A 16191-nucleotide genomic window follows, 5' to 3' on the forward strand; every position below is an offset into this window, starting at 1 on the left:
AGAGTGGCATTAGATGGAACACTGGTCTAAACCCATAACTTTCTCACTGCAAAATGAAACTAGAATGACATTAACATCCACGGACAGAAATACAAGCGTATTAATACATTTATGGCCTGGGGCCGTCCTTTTCATGAATGCAAACAGGACGTCGCTATTTTACGGTTATATGTACGATGTCTGAATTTGTATTATATACTTTGCAGATGCTACAAGGACTGCAATAGAAGCAAAGATGGAAGACGAAGGACACACCGACTAACAGAACAATCAGCAGGTTACTCAGAGCACTAGTTAAATCATGTATAAAGAGATGACCTGTATTAGAAGTATACATGGATGATATTTATTAAGCGCTAAAACGCACGCCGTACACAGGCAGGTGACGTGTTTATTGCCCATGTTGTTACCTGCTGTATCAGGTTTGGTGGCCTGGAGATGCATGTATCCGCTTTCCTTTACAAGATGGTAAAACACTTTGCTTGAAAAAGGAAACATCCTTCGCACATCTTCTTCTTGCAAGCCAAACAGTCCTGGAAACCGCTGGCCAAAGAGGACGGACAGCAGCTGGGGCAACCTTGAATTGGAGCCAGACACAGCCACCATGTTAAGGTGTAGCCCTTTGACATTGCTAGAGAACCAAGAAATACATTATATTATTAGTTCTGAAAGTGATAGAGAACTAGAGCGGTTTAGAGACGGCTAAAAATAGTAGTTTGCCTTTTTTGGAATGTAACTCCAGGAATTGGGTCTTTACCTGGGAGCAATCTGTGCCAGGTTTGTACAGATGAGGGATCCCCAGTCTCCTCCTTGAGTGTAGAATTCGCGGAAGCCCAACCTCTGCATTAGCTTGTAGAAGATGCGGGCAACTTCAACGGAATTGCAGCCTAGCGGTAAATATACAGTTATTAGAAATCAGCCGGCTGTGAGAAGGAAAACGGTCACCCAGGGAAATAAAAACAAAACAAACAAAAATCCCCAAAAAGACAAAATTATCATCATTATTTTAAGTGTTGTATCCTTGTGATAACATAGGAGTGTGCTTTATAGGAGTCCTTGATATGGAGACATTAGGCTATGCCAATAGGCAAGAACAAGGTTTGCCTAGAGTAGGTGAAATTTGGTAAGGGTGTTGAAGAAATTCTTCATTTAGTTTTGGGGAACAAACTAAGGGACCGTCCTACAATCAAATAGGTGTTTTAAAGCCCTTTAATCTGCCTGAGTAGGATTAAAGGATTGGTTCTGTGGAAAACAGAGACCATGATAAGAAGTATCTCAAGGCTCACCTTGTTTGTGAGATGGTTCAGAGAAGCCATATCCAGGAATGGACGGGCAGATCACCTCAAAGACTTGGTCATCGCTCAGGCTGTGGCTCCTGGGATCAGTCAGGAAAGGGATGATCTTGTAAAACTCATAGAATGATCCTGGCCAGCCGTGCACCATGAGAATAGGCTTGGCAGACCGACCAGCGGGGAGGTTTGTCGGCTTCACATGAATGAAATGAACATCGATACCTGCACAAACAGTTAGAGAAATAATATATAAAAATAAAAAAAATATGGAAAAGCCTAGAGTCAACACAACCCTTTTTAAATTAGACTTATTTCCTGAACACGTAGGGCTGGATTCTCTTGGCACAGTTTATTCGGCTTACTGAACAGCAATTCCTCCATTAAAAATCGAAGGTGATATTGCTATTCAATAAACCCTTAATAAGCTGAGAGAGAGTCCAGACCATTATTACAATGAAGCTAAATTTTTAATAGTAACCTTAACAGAACAACTCAAGAGATCACATTGGAGGGCATCAATATTGGGTAAAACAAAAAGTAAGATAAAGGACGAACTGTCGTTTGAATCCCCGCAACCAATGGCACATCATCATTACGGTACCTAGAGCAGGGGTGCCCAAATGCTAGATCCCCAGAGGTTTTAAAACTAAAGCTTCCATGAGGCTGTCAGTCTCTTTTAGACACACCTGGCCTAGAACATCTCTTTAATAAAAAATAAAATAAAAAAATAAAGTATAATAAATCTGGATGTTTTAAAAAGAACTCTCTCCCCCCCATTTCTTCATATCAGAATTGCCAAAGACATATTAAATATTCTATATACACTACTAAAAACATTAGTTACTATTCCTTTTAGTATGTAATCTTGTTTTACTATCCAGAGTAATATTTTCTCTCCTTGAATTCCCCCTCCCACCCTCCCACCCTCCCAAGAATGTTGCAAAGCCCAAAGTTATCACAGGCAGACCGGTTATTCAATAAAATTAGAATTTAGAGTGAATAGTAATTTTATGGTCAAACTAGAAAAACTGGAAACATTCTCCAAAATCAATTGTGCGTTTCATTTGACTCCTTTGGCCTAAAATGTGAAATTCGCCAAGAGAGTAAGTAAAGAGGTCATGGTCTTTTCAACGGTGTCCCAGAGTTCTAGTATTCACAATTTAATTTTGTGGCCATAAATCATGGACCCCCTGCTAAAAAATAAATAAATAAATAAAAAAAGTCCTGTCGTCATACAGAGATGGCAGGGCACGGTACACAAATCTGTATACTTCTATGGCAGAAGAAATATTATTACTCAATGAAAACGCACAGTTTGTCATACATTAAATTAAAATCTGATTGGTTGAAATTGCAGTCAGTTTCTAAAACGCTAGACGTCACAGAGGAGCCAAATTGGATAAATGTATTATGGGACAAACAAACATATCAGAGAGCCGAACCCTTCAAGAAAAAGACAAAGTCCAGACAGAAATCCGTAGGTTAGAAACCACATTCATCGGTTTGATAGGAGCATTCTTTTATAGAAAGATTTCTGGGACAAACAAAACTAATAAGTTAAACTGGGACTTTCTCTACCATAGTTACCAACCACAAACACACAAACTATTGTAGGACCCCCTATTAACCAGACAGTTCCACATTTACCAGCATCTTATATAAATAAGCAGGAAACGTGTTTCCATACATGGGAAAATGCAAAATGTATTTTTTATTTTTATGTGGATTTGTAGCCAACTAAATAATTGGGGGTTTTCAGTAAATTAGCGTTAAGGAAACAGATAAGAAAATGCAAATGTTGGATCAAAAATAAACAAACTGGGGGGGGCGGAGCCAAGCTGCCATGCAGAGAGGTCTCACATGAGACAAGCTCCGTGTCAAAATGCTTATATTTGGCCCAAAAGTGGGCAAAAACCTACCAAATCGACGATTAGACGACCTACAGAAGTGAGCACTTACATCCAGAAGCCAAGCGGCAACTTTTCTGACCGAAATCGGTGGCATCTGACCAGGGATAGACCTGAGGCCTACTCAGACGAAGCAAGAGAGGCACCCGACATCCACGCAGTCTGTAGCTACTCGCTCGGAGGTCTACCAGGTACACTTCCTGCCCCCCCCCCCCCCCACCGGTGAGGGATATCCCGGTACTCTAAGCTTGAGACACAACAGCTAAACTAAAGCGGGGACCGTTCCACACGGCTGGAACAGCTCCGGCAACCACCAGGCAACTGGACCGCAGCCAAGATGGCCGCCCAGCGAGAACCCCAAAAGCGGAGCGCACACACCCAACCATATACGCACCCTCTGGGGGAATTTGACCGGCTTTGCCAGAGCCTCTGGAATATGCTGCGTGAACGAGGACTGCCTTACCGCCGGGCGGCAAAACTAGTGGCTACATGGATTCGTCCAGTAACCCGCCGGCGCCATTACAGGCACCCACCACAGGCATCCGGGAAGGTGCCAGGCTACGCAAACACCGCCGCTCTCACGGGCAGGAAGCCACACCATGTTACATGAGTGACCACGCAGGCCCCCACATCAAGGCAACAAAGACTGCCAAACCAACCTCCCACGCCAGCTACTTACATGATCCGAGAGCCGGCGCATCAAGGGACCACAATATTTTTCTCTAGGTACTGCTGTTGAGACAGCACGTTACCAGTGACTCTGTACATTAATAGCTATCGCCAGCGCGACTCTTATTCACACATATATTACATCAACATAGTGAACCAAGTGGAGATGGCTCCATACTTTAGAAACATAAATATGATAAAATGTGCCTAGCTGAGGGGCGGGGCCTGACCTGCAAGCGGAGCAGTCGCATGGTGGATGAGCTCCCACCACATAGACTGGTTACAGGGAACTACTGGCTGATACCAGGCCTGAATTGATGCCGGGGTGTGTTACCCATGCTGGGGGCACCCTGGTGAATCACCAGATACTGAATCCAAGTGTTCCCCGCAAGCGAGAACCCAAGATGACAGGCAGCGGCCTGCGGTGGAAGGAGCAGAGGGGGGACGGCCGCTCTCCTCGCACCTACGCCGGAGGTACTGCAATGCTGAATACCCGCTCCCCCCCCTTAGGACCGGCGGGGGTGATCCCGGTCCAACCCGTCCAGGCAGCAGGGCTACAACGCGAGCTGATGGCAGAGCTTACAGGGCAACCCCAAGCTACACGGGCTTTTAAAATGGCGGACGCCACGTGCGCTCAACACTGCCGCTCAGACAGCCCCAGCATAAGATTCATGGCACGACTCGACGCCATACTCGACGCCTTTTGGGCACAGATGTCAAGAGGAGAGCGCTATACTAAAACACCAGTGCATAAACCCAACGAGAAACCCGTACATACTAGACACGACTGCACTGGCCCTCGACTGATGGGACCTAAAAGATGGCGCCGACGGCGGAGATCTCATCTGCTGAAACGCAAACAGGCAAGATCACACCACGCTACGATCACTGCCCTAACGGGCCCACAAGATCAACCCAGATCCTGCTTGAAACGGAGACCCGAACAGCACGCAGCAACAAGCCAGCCACGACCCCACATGACGCCACGGAAGGCCCCAAAGCACCAGAAGGTGACTCCACTTGCCTGCACCGTCAGAGCGGGCTTCCACAGCGACGGACGGACGAGACAGCAGCTGGAGCCCACAAAGCTGCACCTCGCGGTGCCTCACCAGGACTCTCAACCATCCCGAACACCCTTCAATGTGCAAGGTATCGGCTGAGGCAGACTAACCCAAGCCCAGGACCGATGGACTGTTGCCAGACACCACCGTTAACCGCTTCCATGACCCGCATATATAATTGCTGCCTCCCTAACCCTCGACATCCAGGACTCTCGATCCCAGACTAAGTGCAGGGAAAGCTAGGTCTTTGCACCTTTGGACATGGGCTAGGTACTCTGTTAGATCTTACTGGCGGCCTACTGATTATTGAAACAGGCTTGCTGCAAACCTAATGTATAAAAATGCTACCTAGTAGTTATCCTAACTTATAGTCACACATGAATGTGCAAAATGTCAGCCATCACTGGCTACTCGATATACCTTGCTCTTAGTGTGTCCCACTTTATTATTTACCAGGCTGTCTCCCTCCTGATGCCCACAGCAATGTTTAGCAAGCCTACTGTATACAACTGCATAGTATCAGCTACTATATTGTACTTATCATTTAACGGAGCTCCATGTTAACATTTTATGTTGCCCACCCATATTTTATGCCTTGCGGAACTCTCCAGTTGCAACTAAATGGTTCAAACCTGTTATATATATAAAAAATGTGCATGATCCTCAAAAGTCACTTTACGTTTTAAACATACTGTACTGAAGCTTGTTCATGATGCTGTGACTTATAGAAAGCTTGTTTGTAATTCTCATATCTGCACGACCAAAATAAAGAATTAAAAAAAAAAAAAAAAAAAAAAAAATGTGCCTAGCTTATTTGGAAGTGTACAAGTTACCTAGCCTGTTACATCCTACTTTTTATTATATCTGTACAAAATACAAGCATTGAATTTAGTGAGTTATGCAGGGCCTTCACATAACCTGGAAAGCCAGCAAGCAGCTAGATGTAATGAGAATATCACAAAATCCTAATGCATATATGTTCAACCTGTTATCAGTTTACTTAGTTTGCTTTTTCTACTGTCTTGAGTCGGCAGGGGCTGTTTGTATACAACGGCTGGATCAGGCTAACTACAACCATACATCTTGCATATTATGAATCACAAGCGTCTGCATTATCTTGTTTACTTAATACTGCTGCACATAGGCAACCTTGAGCACATACCCACATATCTCCTGGCCTTTCTGTTTAAATGCTAGGAAATTGGGCAGTTCATTGTTATGAAGCGATTTCAGGGTAACATAAGCAAGCGGCATTTTACTACCCGCCTTGAAAGCGCCACTCTTGACGACATAGCAAAATGTGTGCAATTATGCTAACATGTCTGATATACAAATCTTAACTAGTCAGGCACTGTTTACCTGTCCTTAATCGCCACAGAGCACGATGAAATCGTACTATGTTTACTGTTTTATTATTAAGCTACCTAATAACTAAACTGTGCAAAATTTTGGTCCCCTCGGGAACAAGCATCTACGACACTCTTATATAGCATAGCTTGTAGATAAGCCTCCTTAATCTTTCATATACACGTTAAGTTCAGCATTATACTGTTGTCTACTCTTCTATAATATAAAAATGTGTACAGTCTATCCATGCCATATGATTGTAGATCTAGGCTTATGAAAACTCTGGCATTTGCTGTTGTGGCATCGCTAGTATACAATGTACCTTGTCTAATAAATGCACAATAAAATAAAGAAATTTAAAAAAAAAAACAAAAAAAAAAAAACTGGAAATGTATCTACACAGCTAGGGAAAGCTAGGGAAATTTAGCAATTTGGATAATTCTGGCTAACACGTGCCATTTGTTTGTCATTTCTTCACAATTCCAAAGTTTAGCAAAAAAAAAAAAACTCAAAATGACTGACAAATCTGAGATCAATGCATTAATTTACAAGATGTGCTTGCCACTGCCACCCAGAGAGTTAACGTCTAAATTATTTTTAAGCTAAAAAAAAAAAAAAAAAAAAAAGAAATTAAATTAAAGTATATATTTCTCTCATGCAACATTCCCTTGTGTAATTAAAACAGGAAACTAGGGCACAGTTACAGCTGATAATGTAATTACTTTAGGAGACGGATTAATTAGTAAAATCCTGCAGTTTGTGATACCGGACGTTACTCGGGCTGGACATTTTTTTAAATTAATTTTTTAAACTCAAAATTTAAGGCAAACCCTACTGTATCATGACAGTTCTGGTAAGTCATCTGCCATGAAGGGGCTTGAAAAAAAAAAAAAATATGATAAAAACATTAATTATGATGGTTTTTATTAGCCATTATTCTGATACAAACCTTCGATTTTGGTTTTGAAATGCGGGTACTTATTAATTATGTCCAATTGTTTCCTCCAGTTAAAACCATTTCTCCAGTAAGAAACCACTTTCCTGAGATAGGTGGAGTTGAATCCATAATTAAAGCGGCTGCCCTCCAGAGGCTCTGAGTAACGAGTCTGGTCAATACGATGGAACAAGTCCTAAAAACAGAAACAAAGAACGAACTTTTACTCAGGGTTGGAACAGAGAGAGTACATGGTCTCTTTAAAAAGAAAAGAGGAAACCTTACTATACATTCAAAATAACTCCACGCATATGGGGAAACACAGTGTGCATCGGTGAGAATTGCCGATTATAATTCATTATTATCATGGTAACCAACTAGTGATCTTCACCCTGGGAAAGAACTAAATTATATATATATATATATATATATATATATATATATTTATTTTTTCTTAAGAGTCTGTTCTTTCTTTGGCCTTTTAGTGAGTAAAAGCACTAATTAGTTCAGTTTGGCTCCATGCTAGATCATCTTACATTGGGATAATCTGGGCAACGCACTAAGCAGGTCTGACAATATATCCAGTCTATTTTTGGCTCATTTAAACGCCCCCTGGTTTTTCCCCCTCCTACCATGGCTTGATCCATATTAATTAAGTAGTATACCCTTCTGGCAGCAAATGAATTATATATTATAAAGGTTCATCTTTATACGTACGAACACACACACAGTTACCCATAAACCAATGCACAGAATCTAAATATTCACAACTCAGCAATGTCAAGACAATCTCGAGCGAGTCAACGTAGACATCTTCTGCATTGCGTTTGCTGTGATTTTATAAAAAAATTTAGATTTATTTTCAAACCCACGTGTGTGCCATGTTCATTTACCATTATGACTGGTAACCATACGAGATATCCAATGTAAAATTATTAATCACAAGTAAAATGTAATAGAAGATCACATGACCGATTGTGGGGTCTACAAACGAATAACTGAAACAAGTTCACATATGAAGCGCATGCAGTCTTACATTTAATTCTTCATCGGTTGTTTCAATTTTGAAAGGTCGAATGCTTTCATCTTCCTCGCTCTCTCGTCTCTGGCCAGGTCCCCACCACCCATCACCCATTGGCAATTCCTCATTGTTTTTCCGGAAAATGAAGTGGTAAAGCACTGCCCCAGCAATGACGGCTAATAGGAGTTCAAGAAACATTGTGCCTGCAAGAAAGAACGGACATAAAATCAGATATAAGCTCCATATTCTCAATAGAAATAATAAATATCGGGTCTGTAGGTCAATTTAAAAAATGTCACCATAAGTGAATGACAAGGAAACATGAATAGATATTTCAGTCCTTATATCAAGAAAGCAGATTATATAGGGCAGGTACATGAAAGGGAGGATAAGAACACATAACAGGAGATCAAATTAGTGGGCATGACTGCAAATTACAACAAATAAAACACACCGCAAGATGAAGAGGACCACCAATTCTAAATAAGGAGACCATAAACCATGTCAATCCTTGGAAATGTTTCAAAGACTAAAACTAATAAAAACATTGAACCATATGATATGGAAAATGAACCTACGGAATATAGGACTACCCCGATGAAGTTGTATATATTGGTCTTTAACATGCACATAATAAAATGGGGAGATTACACTAAATACCACGCAAACAAAAAAGTTAAACAAAATGAAGATGCAAAAAAAAAATACTGAACTGTGCTGTCAACGCTCAGTAAAGGGAATTGAAAAAGGTAAAGATTGTGAGTTTATTGAGATATATTTTGGATGACTGAACCAAGACATTGACAATATATGAAGAATCCAACAGAAACGCGGGTTTCAGACAGTTTATCCACCTTGGGATATGTAGATGATGCACAGCCGTAATTGTAGAATTTACAAAGTGTAAATCATTGGTGAGTTTGTCACTTTGAGCTAGCCATTAATAATGCATACATATTATAATTTGGCTCTATGTTATATGAAGACAGGAATCTCGAAAACGCGCTAGAAAAAGGGACCAGTCTGTCCTGTACGAACCACAGACCTAGTGCCAACAGTGAGCACAAAACCTTTTTTGTCTTGAACTCTTGAAGCAGGAGAACTGTCCGAGAGCCGTGGGCAAGCATCCGCACTCTGTGTCCATAAGTCACAGATCATCAAATGCATGTACAGGTTCCTTATCACGTTCCGGAGACACAATAAAATAATGAAAAGCAAAAGGAAACCACCACCACTGCCTTATCATCGCATTTATAACCACTGCAGGAATCTAAACAGAAAAGTCTTTTCTATAAGGGCTGCAGACAAAAAACGTTTACAGTAACTTTTTTTTTTTTTTATTCTTTATTTTTCTCAGTGCAGAGTTAGTTACATATGGCAAAATTGGTGAATGACATAGCAAGTGTTATACATGTAAATCACAAGATATGCTGCACTTTTTTTGTAGTCAAAAAGATAAGAATGAGTAACAGTATTGTCTAGGAAAGCATATAACAGGACGTTCGATTTGGACTGACAATATGTACTATTAGACATGCATGTACAGTAGTAGCAAAGAGTTAAATAGCTTAACATGTGAGTTATATCACAAAACCACCAATAGGCAAGTCATAGGCTAATGTAAGGGAGAGGCATTATTTGTGATATTGCTGTATGACTTGCTGAGAAGTTACTCGAAAGAGTGGACCACTGGTGTTGAGACTGGACATTATGGTCCTGCATCTCAGTGTGTAGCTGATTTATGGGGTGCAAAAATACTATTTATAACAATAACGATTTTCTAATACATACGAGAAGGGTGTAATGTGGCATCCGCCTGTGCAGGTGACTGCGTTGTGCAGGCTATAGGCCTATTGCCAGGCTCAGCCTATTCCCCTGCACGTCAAGGGCAGAGTGCCGCCCGGTAAGTCACTGTTCATGTCTGCAGACATGGTCCACCGTTGTGTCCCTCTCCAGGTGCTCATGGAGGTTGCTCCCGGGATGTGAGGACTCCCTGTGGTGGGTGTCTTCGCCCTCTGGGGGTGGCATGAGGGACCAGGATTTGGTCGTCGTTTTGCTCTGTGGCTCTCTATCCGGGAGCGCAGCAGGGGTTGCGGTCTTCCGGACTCTCGCGCCCGAGTGCTGTTGCTTCAGCGCTTGTGTACCCGCCGCTTGCGTTTCCGTGCTGCTGCTGCGTGGGGAGTGCGCCGGGATGCGCCTGCAGAACTGATCAGGGGTACCACCGCCTGTGCCATGTGAGTAGCAACAAGGGCCCGGTCATTGAGTTTCTTCCAGAATTTTGCACATATTCTGTCAAACGCTTGCAGGACCGGGTCCACAGTGGTGGGTGACTGAGTAGGCGTGTGTCGCTGTAGGCCCTGACGGTGCCGCCATTTTAGGTAGCAGGCTGCCTTCTTTCAGTGCTGCAGCTTCTCGGTGTTTTGCAGGGTAAGCCCCAAGATTGCACCAGTGGGGACTGGGATATCCCCCACCGGTACAAAGGGGGGGGGGGAACAGGGCTCTAAGGTCCGTTCTGTGGACGCCGGCATGTCCAGGCTAGGAGATCGGCCATTTCTCTTCTCCATGGAGTATCCCAGGCGTTTAGGCCGCAAAAGCTTTCCAGGCCACGAGGATATGTGCCGGAGTTCCAAACTTGGTCAGGAGGTAACCACAGCATACAGGGTCAGGTAGGTACACGTTTGAGTGTTCGCTGCAGGTATGATCCCACCTTTAAGTAGTGGAATTGAAGCTTTATGTGAGGAGCTCTCACCATGTGCATCTAACCACCATGATGGCCAGGCCCCGCCCCCCTACAGTAACTTTTATACATTAGATCGATAGCCGATATTGTGATACTCTCTACCGGTTACAGCACCTATAATTGCCAGCACTAAATATAGAAACATAGAATGTGACGGCAGATAAGAACCAGTCGGCCCATCTAGTCTGCGCAATATAAATATATATCTGTTCTACATTCTTGAATGAAAGCGACTGTCTCTAAAGATTAAAAAAGAAACGTGCGTTCAGAAACAAAATGCTTGTCCCAGGAAATCATCCAAAATATCTTGACATGCGCACAGTCGTTATTCGGCTTGTGGCATTTTCTTCCCCATAACCCACCAATAAACACAGACACCAATTTTCTGTTGGAAAATAAAAGTCCACAGCTTTATTTAAATTTTTCCATAAACAAGATAACAAATTGGGGTCATTGCCAAATAAATTAATTTACCCCCACCCCCATCCGTACAGCATTAACCCAGACAATGACCCCATACCATAAACAATATATAACAATATAAATAACACATAAATATATAACACACGGCCTACCAAAGAGGCCCCATAATTGTAACTTTATTAACTGTAGGGGTGTACCGAGACACCCCTACACCACCAGGTTCGGAGCCACCGATGAGCTCGAACCAACAGACCACTTCCAACTCTGGCCTAATTCAACTTAAGCTTAGCCTAGCCACTTGCTAATCCACTTCCATCCCAATTACCCTAGCCCTATCCCGCCGCTGTGACAAAACGGGACCTGCTAAAAACCTAGGGAGGGTGGGAGGGACAATTAACAGGTAAGTGCGGATTCTGAATTAAAATGGCCGTTTGCTAAAATGGCCGCTTAATATACTCGCACTTTTCCACACCCTTTTGCATGCTCCACCCTAAACCCCACCCCCGAATCTATAGCACCACCTGCCTACTCCTTGGCTCTGTCAAGGCCCATTCCCCTGACTGCGCTGATCCATGGGCTTCATGACATGCGCACAGTCGTTATTCGGCTTGTGGCATTTTCTTCCCCATAACCCACCAATAAACACAGACACCAATTTTCTGTTGGAAAATAAAAGTCCACAGCTTTATTTAAATTTTTCCATAAACAAGATAACAAATTGGGGTCATTGCCAAATAAATTAATTTACCCCCACCCCCATCCGTACAGCATTAACCCAGACAATGACCCCATACCATAAACAATATATAACAATATAAATAACACATAAATATATAACACACGGCCTACCAAAGAGGCCCCATAATTGTAACTTTATTAACTGTAGGGGTGTACCGAGACACCCCTACACCACCAGGTTCGGAGCCACCGATGAGCTCGAACCAACAGACCACTTCCAACTCTGGCCTAATTCAACTTAAGCTTAGCCTAGCCACTTGCTAATCCACTTCCATCCCAATTACCCTAGCCCTATCCCGCCACAGCCCGAGACTTGATCCCTTAATGTCTCGAGCGCCCCCCACCACACAGAAATAGGGCCCGGGAGATCCCTTCCTGAAAACCGAGGTTTAGCAAGTCACAACCTACCTCCGAAAGGTGCACCCCATCCTTACGATAATACCCCGGTAACATACCCTCTAGCTCCCAATGCCTTACCGGGACCCCGCCTGACCTCCTAACGAAAACTGACATGGCCTTATTAACCTTCCCCCGGCATCTCGACACCGCCGCTGTGTCCCTGGCGTGTCTCCAATTAAATCTAGGCACCATCTCAGACCACACTATAACCACCCCCGGCACCCGCTCCCGGATGCGATCCAAATCCCGTTTCATTCTCCTAATTAGCTCCCTCTGAGGGATAAGCCCCAAATCGTTACCCCCACCATGTATCAGTATTACGTCCGGAGAATTGCCTTCCAACAATTTACCAAAAATCACTCCACTAATGCTCTGCCAGCTGAAACCACGAAAACCAAACCATTGTAACTGTACAGTGTCCTGAAGAAAGCCCAGTTGTGCTCCATTCCTCCGAACTGCGGCCCTCTTCTGCGCCCAATAAACGTAGGAGTGACCCACCAACCATACAACCCGACCTGTAAAGAAACACAAGTTATAAACTAGCAGAGCATCGACACCACAACTCAAACCCAACCAAACACCCTTTTCAAACCAACTTATCTGTTCGCACATAAGTCCTAAAGCGTGCGGACTCCCACCGACCTATCTGTTTAATCCGGTCATCCCCGAGTCCGAGCCGTGCTGCTTCCGTTGCAGCCCCTATGCGAAATGAATGAGTCCCAAATTGCATGGGATGCAAACCCAGTTGTTGCAGCCCCATGCGGAATACCCTGACAAATTGGAAGCGCGACAGCGCAAGACCATCCTCGTGAACGAGGAAGCACCCAGAGCTTTGAGGGCGCACGCCCAAGTATTTGTGCCCACACGCTACTGGGCAGACTGCCGACCCTGGCAACGCAAACAAACTTATCGTCTTACCACGCCCAAAGACGTCCGTCTTGGAGTGCCTCAGGCGTATCTCGACCTTGTCCTGTCCCAGCCACACATCCTCGAACCTGATCCCAGTCACCCCGGACTTATTAGAACTGACCAGTTCGCTGATGCGGAACGCCCCAAAAAACGCCCAAACAAAAGCTACGGTAAACAAGAGCGCTTCAAACGCAGATGTGCAAACGTCATGCAGCCTGTCAACCAGGCCTTGTAGAATGTTAAACGACACAGGCCGTCTCGAGTCTACAGACCTACGTCCTTTACGAAAGCCTTTCAACACCTGCTTCACCAAAAAAGTTTTTGTAATATCCTCCTTACCCGTGAATTTAAACCAAAATGCCAGTGCTGACATGTAACGGTCCACCTTCGCGGGAGAAGCCCCTCCCGCGAATAACCGACACAACAACCACAAAAGCGTGTCCAACCTACCTGCCGGCGAATTCGCCCCTCCAGACTGCCCCATCATCTCCTCCCATTCATACCATACCTTGGTGTACGCAGTCCACGTTCCGGGCGCCAGGGAACTTCTTATAAAGCCCCCAAGCAAGACGTCCCGAGCCGCCACATCTCCGCCGGGCATGACTGACCTGTCTCCTGAGCACCCGGCGCCGCTGCCCGAAAACGTTCCCACTGCGAACGAGATAAGGCGTCAGCGATAACATTCAACAATCCCGGGACGTGTTTCGCCCTAAACACAATATTCCAAGACATGCACAGCAGCACCAAACGCCTCAACAACCGTACCACAGGCAGCGAAGAAGCCGAGATATTATTAATTGCCTGCACCACCGCCATGTTATCAGAATGAAAGATCACCTTCCTGTTCGCGAGCTCTTCGCCCCATAAAGATACCGCCACTACCACGGGAAAGAGTTCAAGGAAGGCCAGGTTCCTGATCAAGGCGTTTTCCTTCCACGCCTCTGGCCACTCTTCCGCGCACCATCTCCCAGCCAAGTAGGCCCCGAAACCTACGCTCCCGGAAGCGTCCGTATATAAGCCTATCGCTTCTGAAGACGTCGCCTCTTCCCTAAAATATACCCGACCATTGAACTCCTGTAAGAAACACAACCAAACATCCAGATCCGCCTTCATTGCCGCGGAGACTCTGATATAATGACCTGGCAATCGCGCCCCGCAGGTTGCTCGAGCCATCTGCCTGCCAAAAAACCCTCCCCATAGGGATCACTTTACAGGCAAAGTTTAAGCTCCCCAGCAGGGACTGCAACTGCCTCAAGGTCACCTTCTTCGAACCCCTGACTACCCCCACCCGCTGGCGGAGCGCTGTCAGTTTATCCAAAGGCAACCTACATTCACCCTTCACCGAATCTATTTCCAGCCCTAGGAAGCTCAAGCATACCGTCGGGCCTACCGTCTTCTCCGCCGCCAACGGGATCCCAAAGACCCGTGCCACCCATTGCAACACCCCTAGTATTTGCCCACAACGATCGGACCCTGCCGGACCTACACACAAAAAGTCGTCCAGATAGTGCACTACTGCACCCCCAGCCGACTCCAGACGCACCACCCATTCAAAGAAAGAGCTGAACTTTTCAAAGTACGAGCAAGAAATAGAGCAGCCCATGGGCAAACACAGATCCACGAAAAAACCCTCATCAAAGAAACAACCCAGTAAGTGGTGACATGTCGGGTGAATAGGAAGCAACCTGAAAGCCGCCTCCACGTCCACCTTCGCCATCAACGCTCCCGGCCCCGCTCTCCGTACCAACTCCACCGCATGATCGAATGACGCGTATGACACAGAGCACAGGGCCGCGTCAATGTCGTCGTTAACGGACGCCCCTTTTGGGTAAGACAAATGGTGTATCAACCGAAATTTGCCTGGTTCCTTCTTGGGGACCACCCCCAACGGAGACACCCTCAAATTCGGCAAAGGTGGGACCGCATAGGGTCCCGCCATCCTGCCAAGCCGTACCTCCGCCATCAATTTGTCCCGCACCACCCCTGGGTGATCCCGAACGGAACGTAAATTCAAACATAAAGTCCCTGACCCTGTCCCTTTAAACGGTATCTTAAACCCCTCCGTGAATCCTTCCCTCAGAAATTCCGCGTCAGCCCGGTTAGCGTAGCGCTTTAGCCATGGCAGCATCTCGCCTACCCTCACCGGAGTTGCCCCCAGTGGCAGCGGCAGGAGCCGTGGCGCCACTGGGACCTCCCCCGCTAGTCGATTTGCCTCTCTTGAAGCACCTATTGACTCCATGTGTACCGCCGCAACCGGAACACTCGTGTTTGAATCTGCACGACGAGCCCCATTTACATTGGCCCTCGTTGAAAAGCCAGCAGAAACCCTTCTTTTGTCCGGCCGGCGCCGCTCCTCCAGGTGCTGCACCGGCCGCCCCGTGAAAGGGCGCAGCCTTCTGCGCCATCATGAGCCGCATCCACAGGGGGAGATCCATCTGATCCCATCTCATGTTCGGGTTCGCTGCTAAACGTTGGCGGAACTGCTCATCGTATTTCCACCAAGCAATCCCACCATACGTCCGGTAAGCGTCCCCTATCCCGTCCAAATAGCAAAAAAGTTGTGAACAGCGATCGGGAAACTTTTCCCCGATGACGCTGGCCAGTATGCAAAAAGCCCGCAACCAGTTCGCAAACGTCTTTGGTATCTTCCGATACCTACGCTTCTTCTCTTCCTCCTCCTTCTTCGCATCCTTTTTATCCTCATCCTTTAGATCGAGGAACTCCTCCAGAGGAAGGAGAGAAAAAACCTCT

At 45.3% G+C, this 16191-nt stretch overlaps 1 protein-coding gene across 2 annotated transcripts in view; it reads right to left on the reverse strand.

Annotated features, from left to right (window-relative positions):
* Positions 1-16191, reverse strand: part of EPHX1 (epoxide hydrolase 1) — a 43577-nt gene that overhangs the window by 17645 nt on the left and 9741 nt on the right. For both annotated transcript variants that reach the window (XM_063444070.1, XM_063444069.1), the window contains exons 2-6: positions 8247-8434; positions 7226-7406; positions 1287-1514; positions 758-887; positions 411-631 (exon numbers count right to left, since the gene is read on the reverse strand). In XM_063444070.1, the coding sequence (XP_063300140.1) occupies positions 411-631; positions 758-887; positions 1287-1514; positions 7226-7406; positions 8247-8429 (943 nt within the window). In that variant the 5' untranslated portion in view covers positions 8430-8434. The remainder of the gene's footprint in view (positions 1-410; positions 632-757; positions 888-1286; positions 1515-7225; positions 7407-8246; positions 8435-16191) is intronic.

The sequence above is a fragment of the Pelobates fuscus genome, chromosome 2 (assembly GCF_036172605.1).
Source record: "Pelobates fuscus isolate aPelFus1 chromosome 2, aPelFus1.pri, whole genome shotgun sequence".
Classification (NCBI taxonomy): Eukaryota; Metazoa; Chordata; class Amphibia; order Anura; family Pelobatidae; genus Pelobates; species Pelobates fuscus.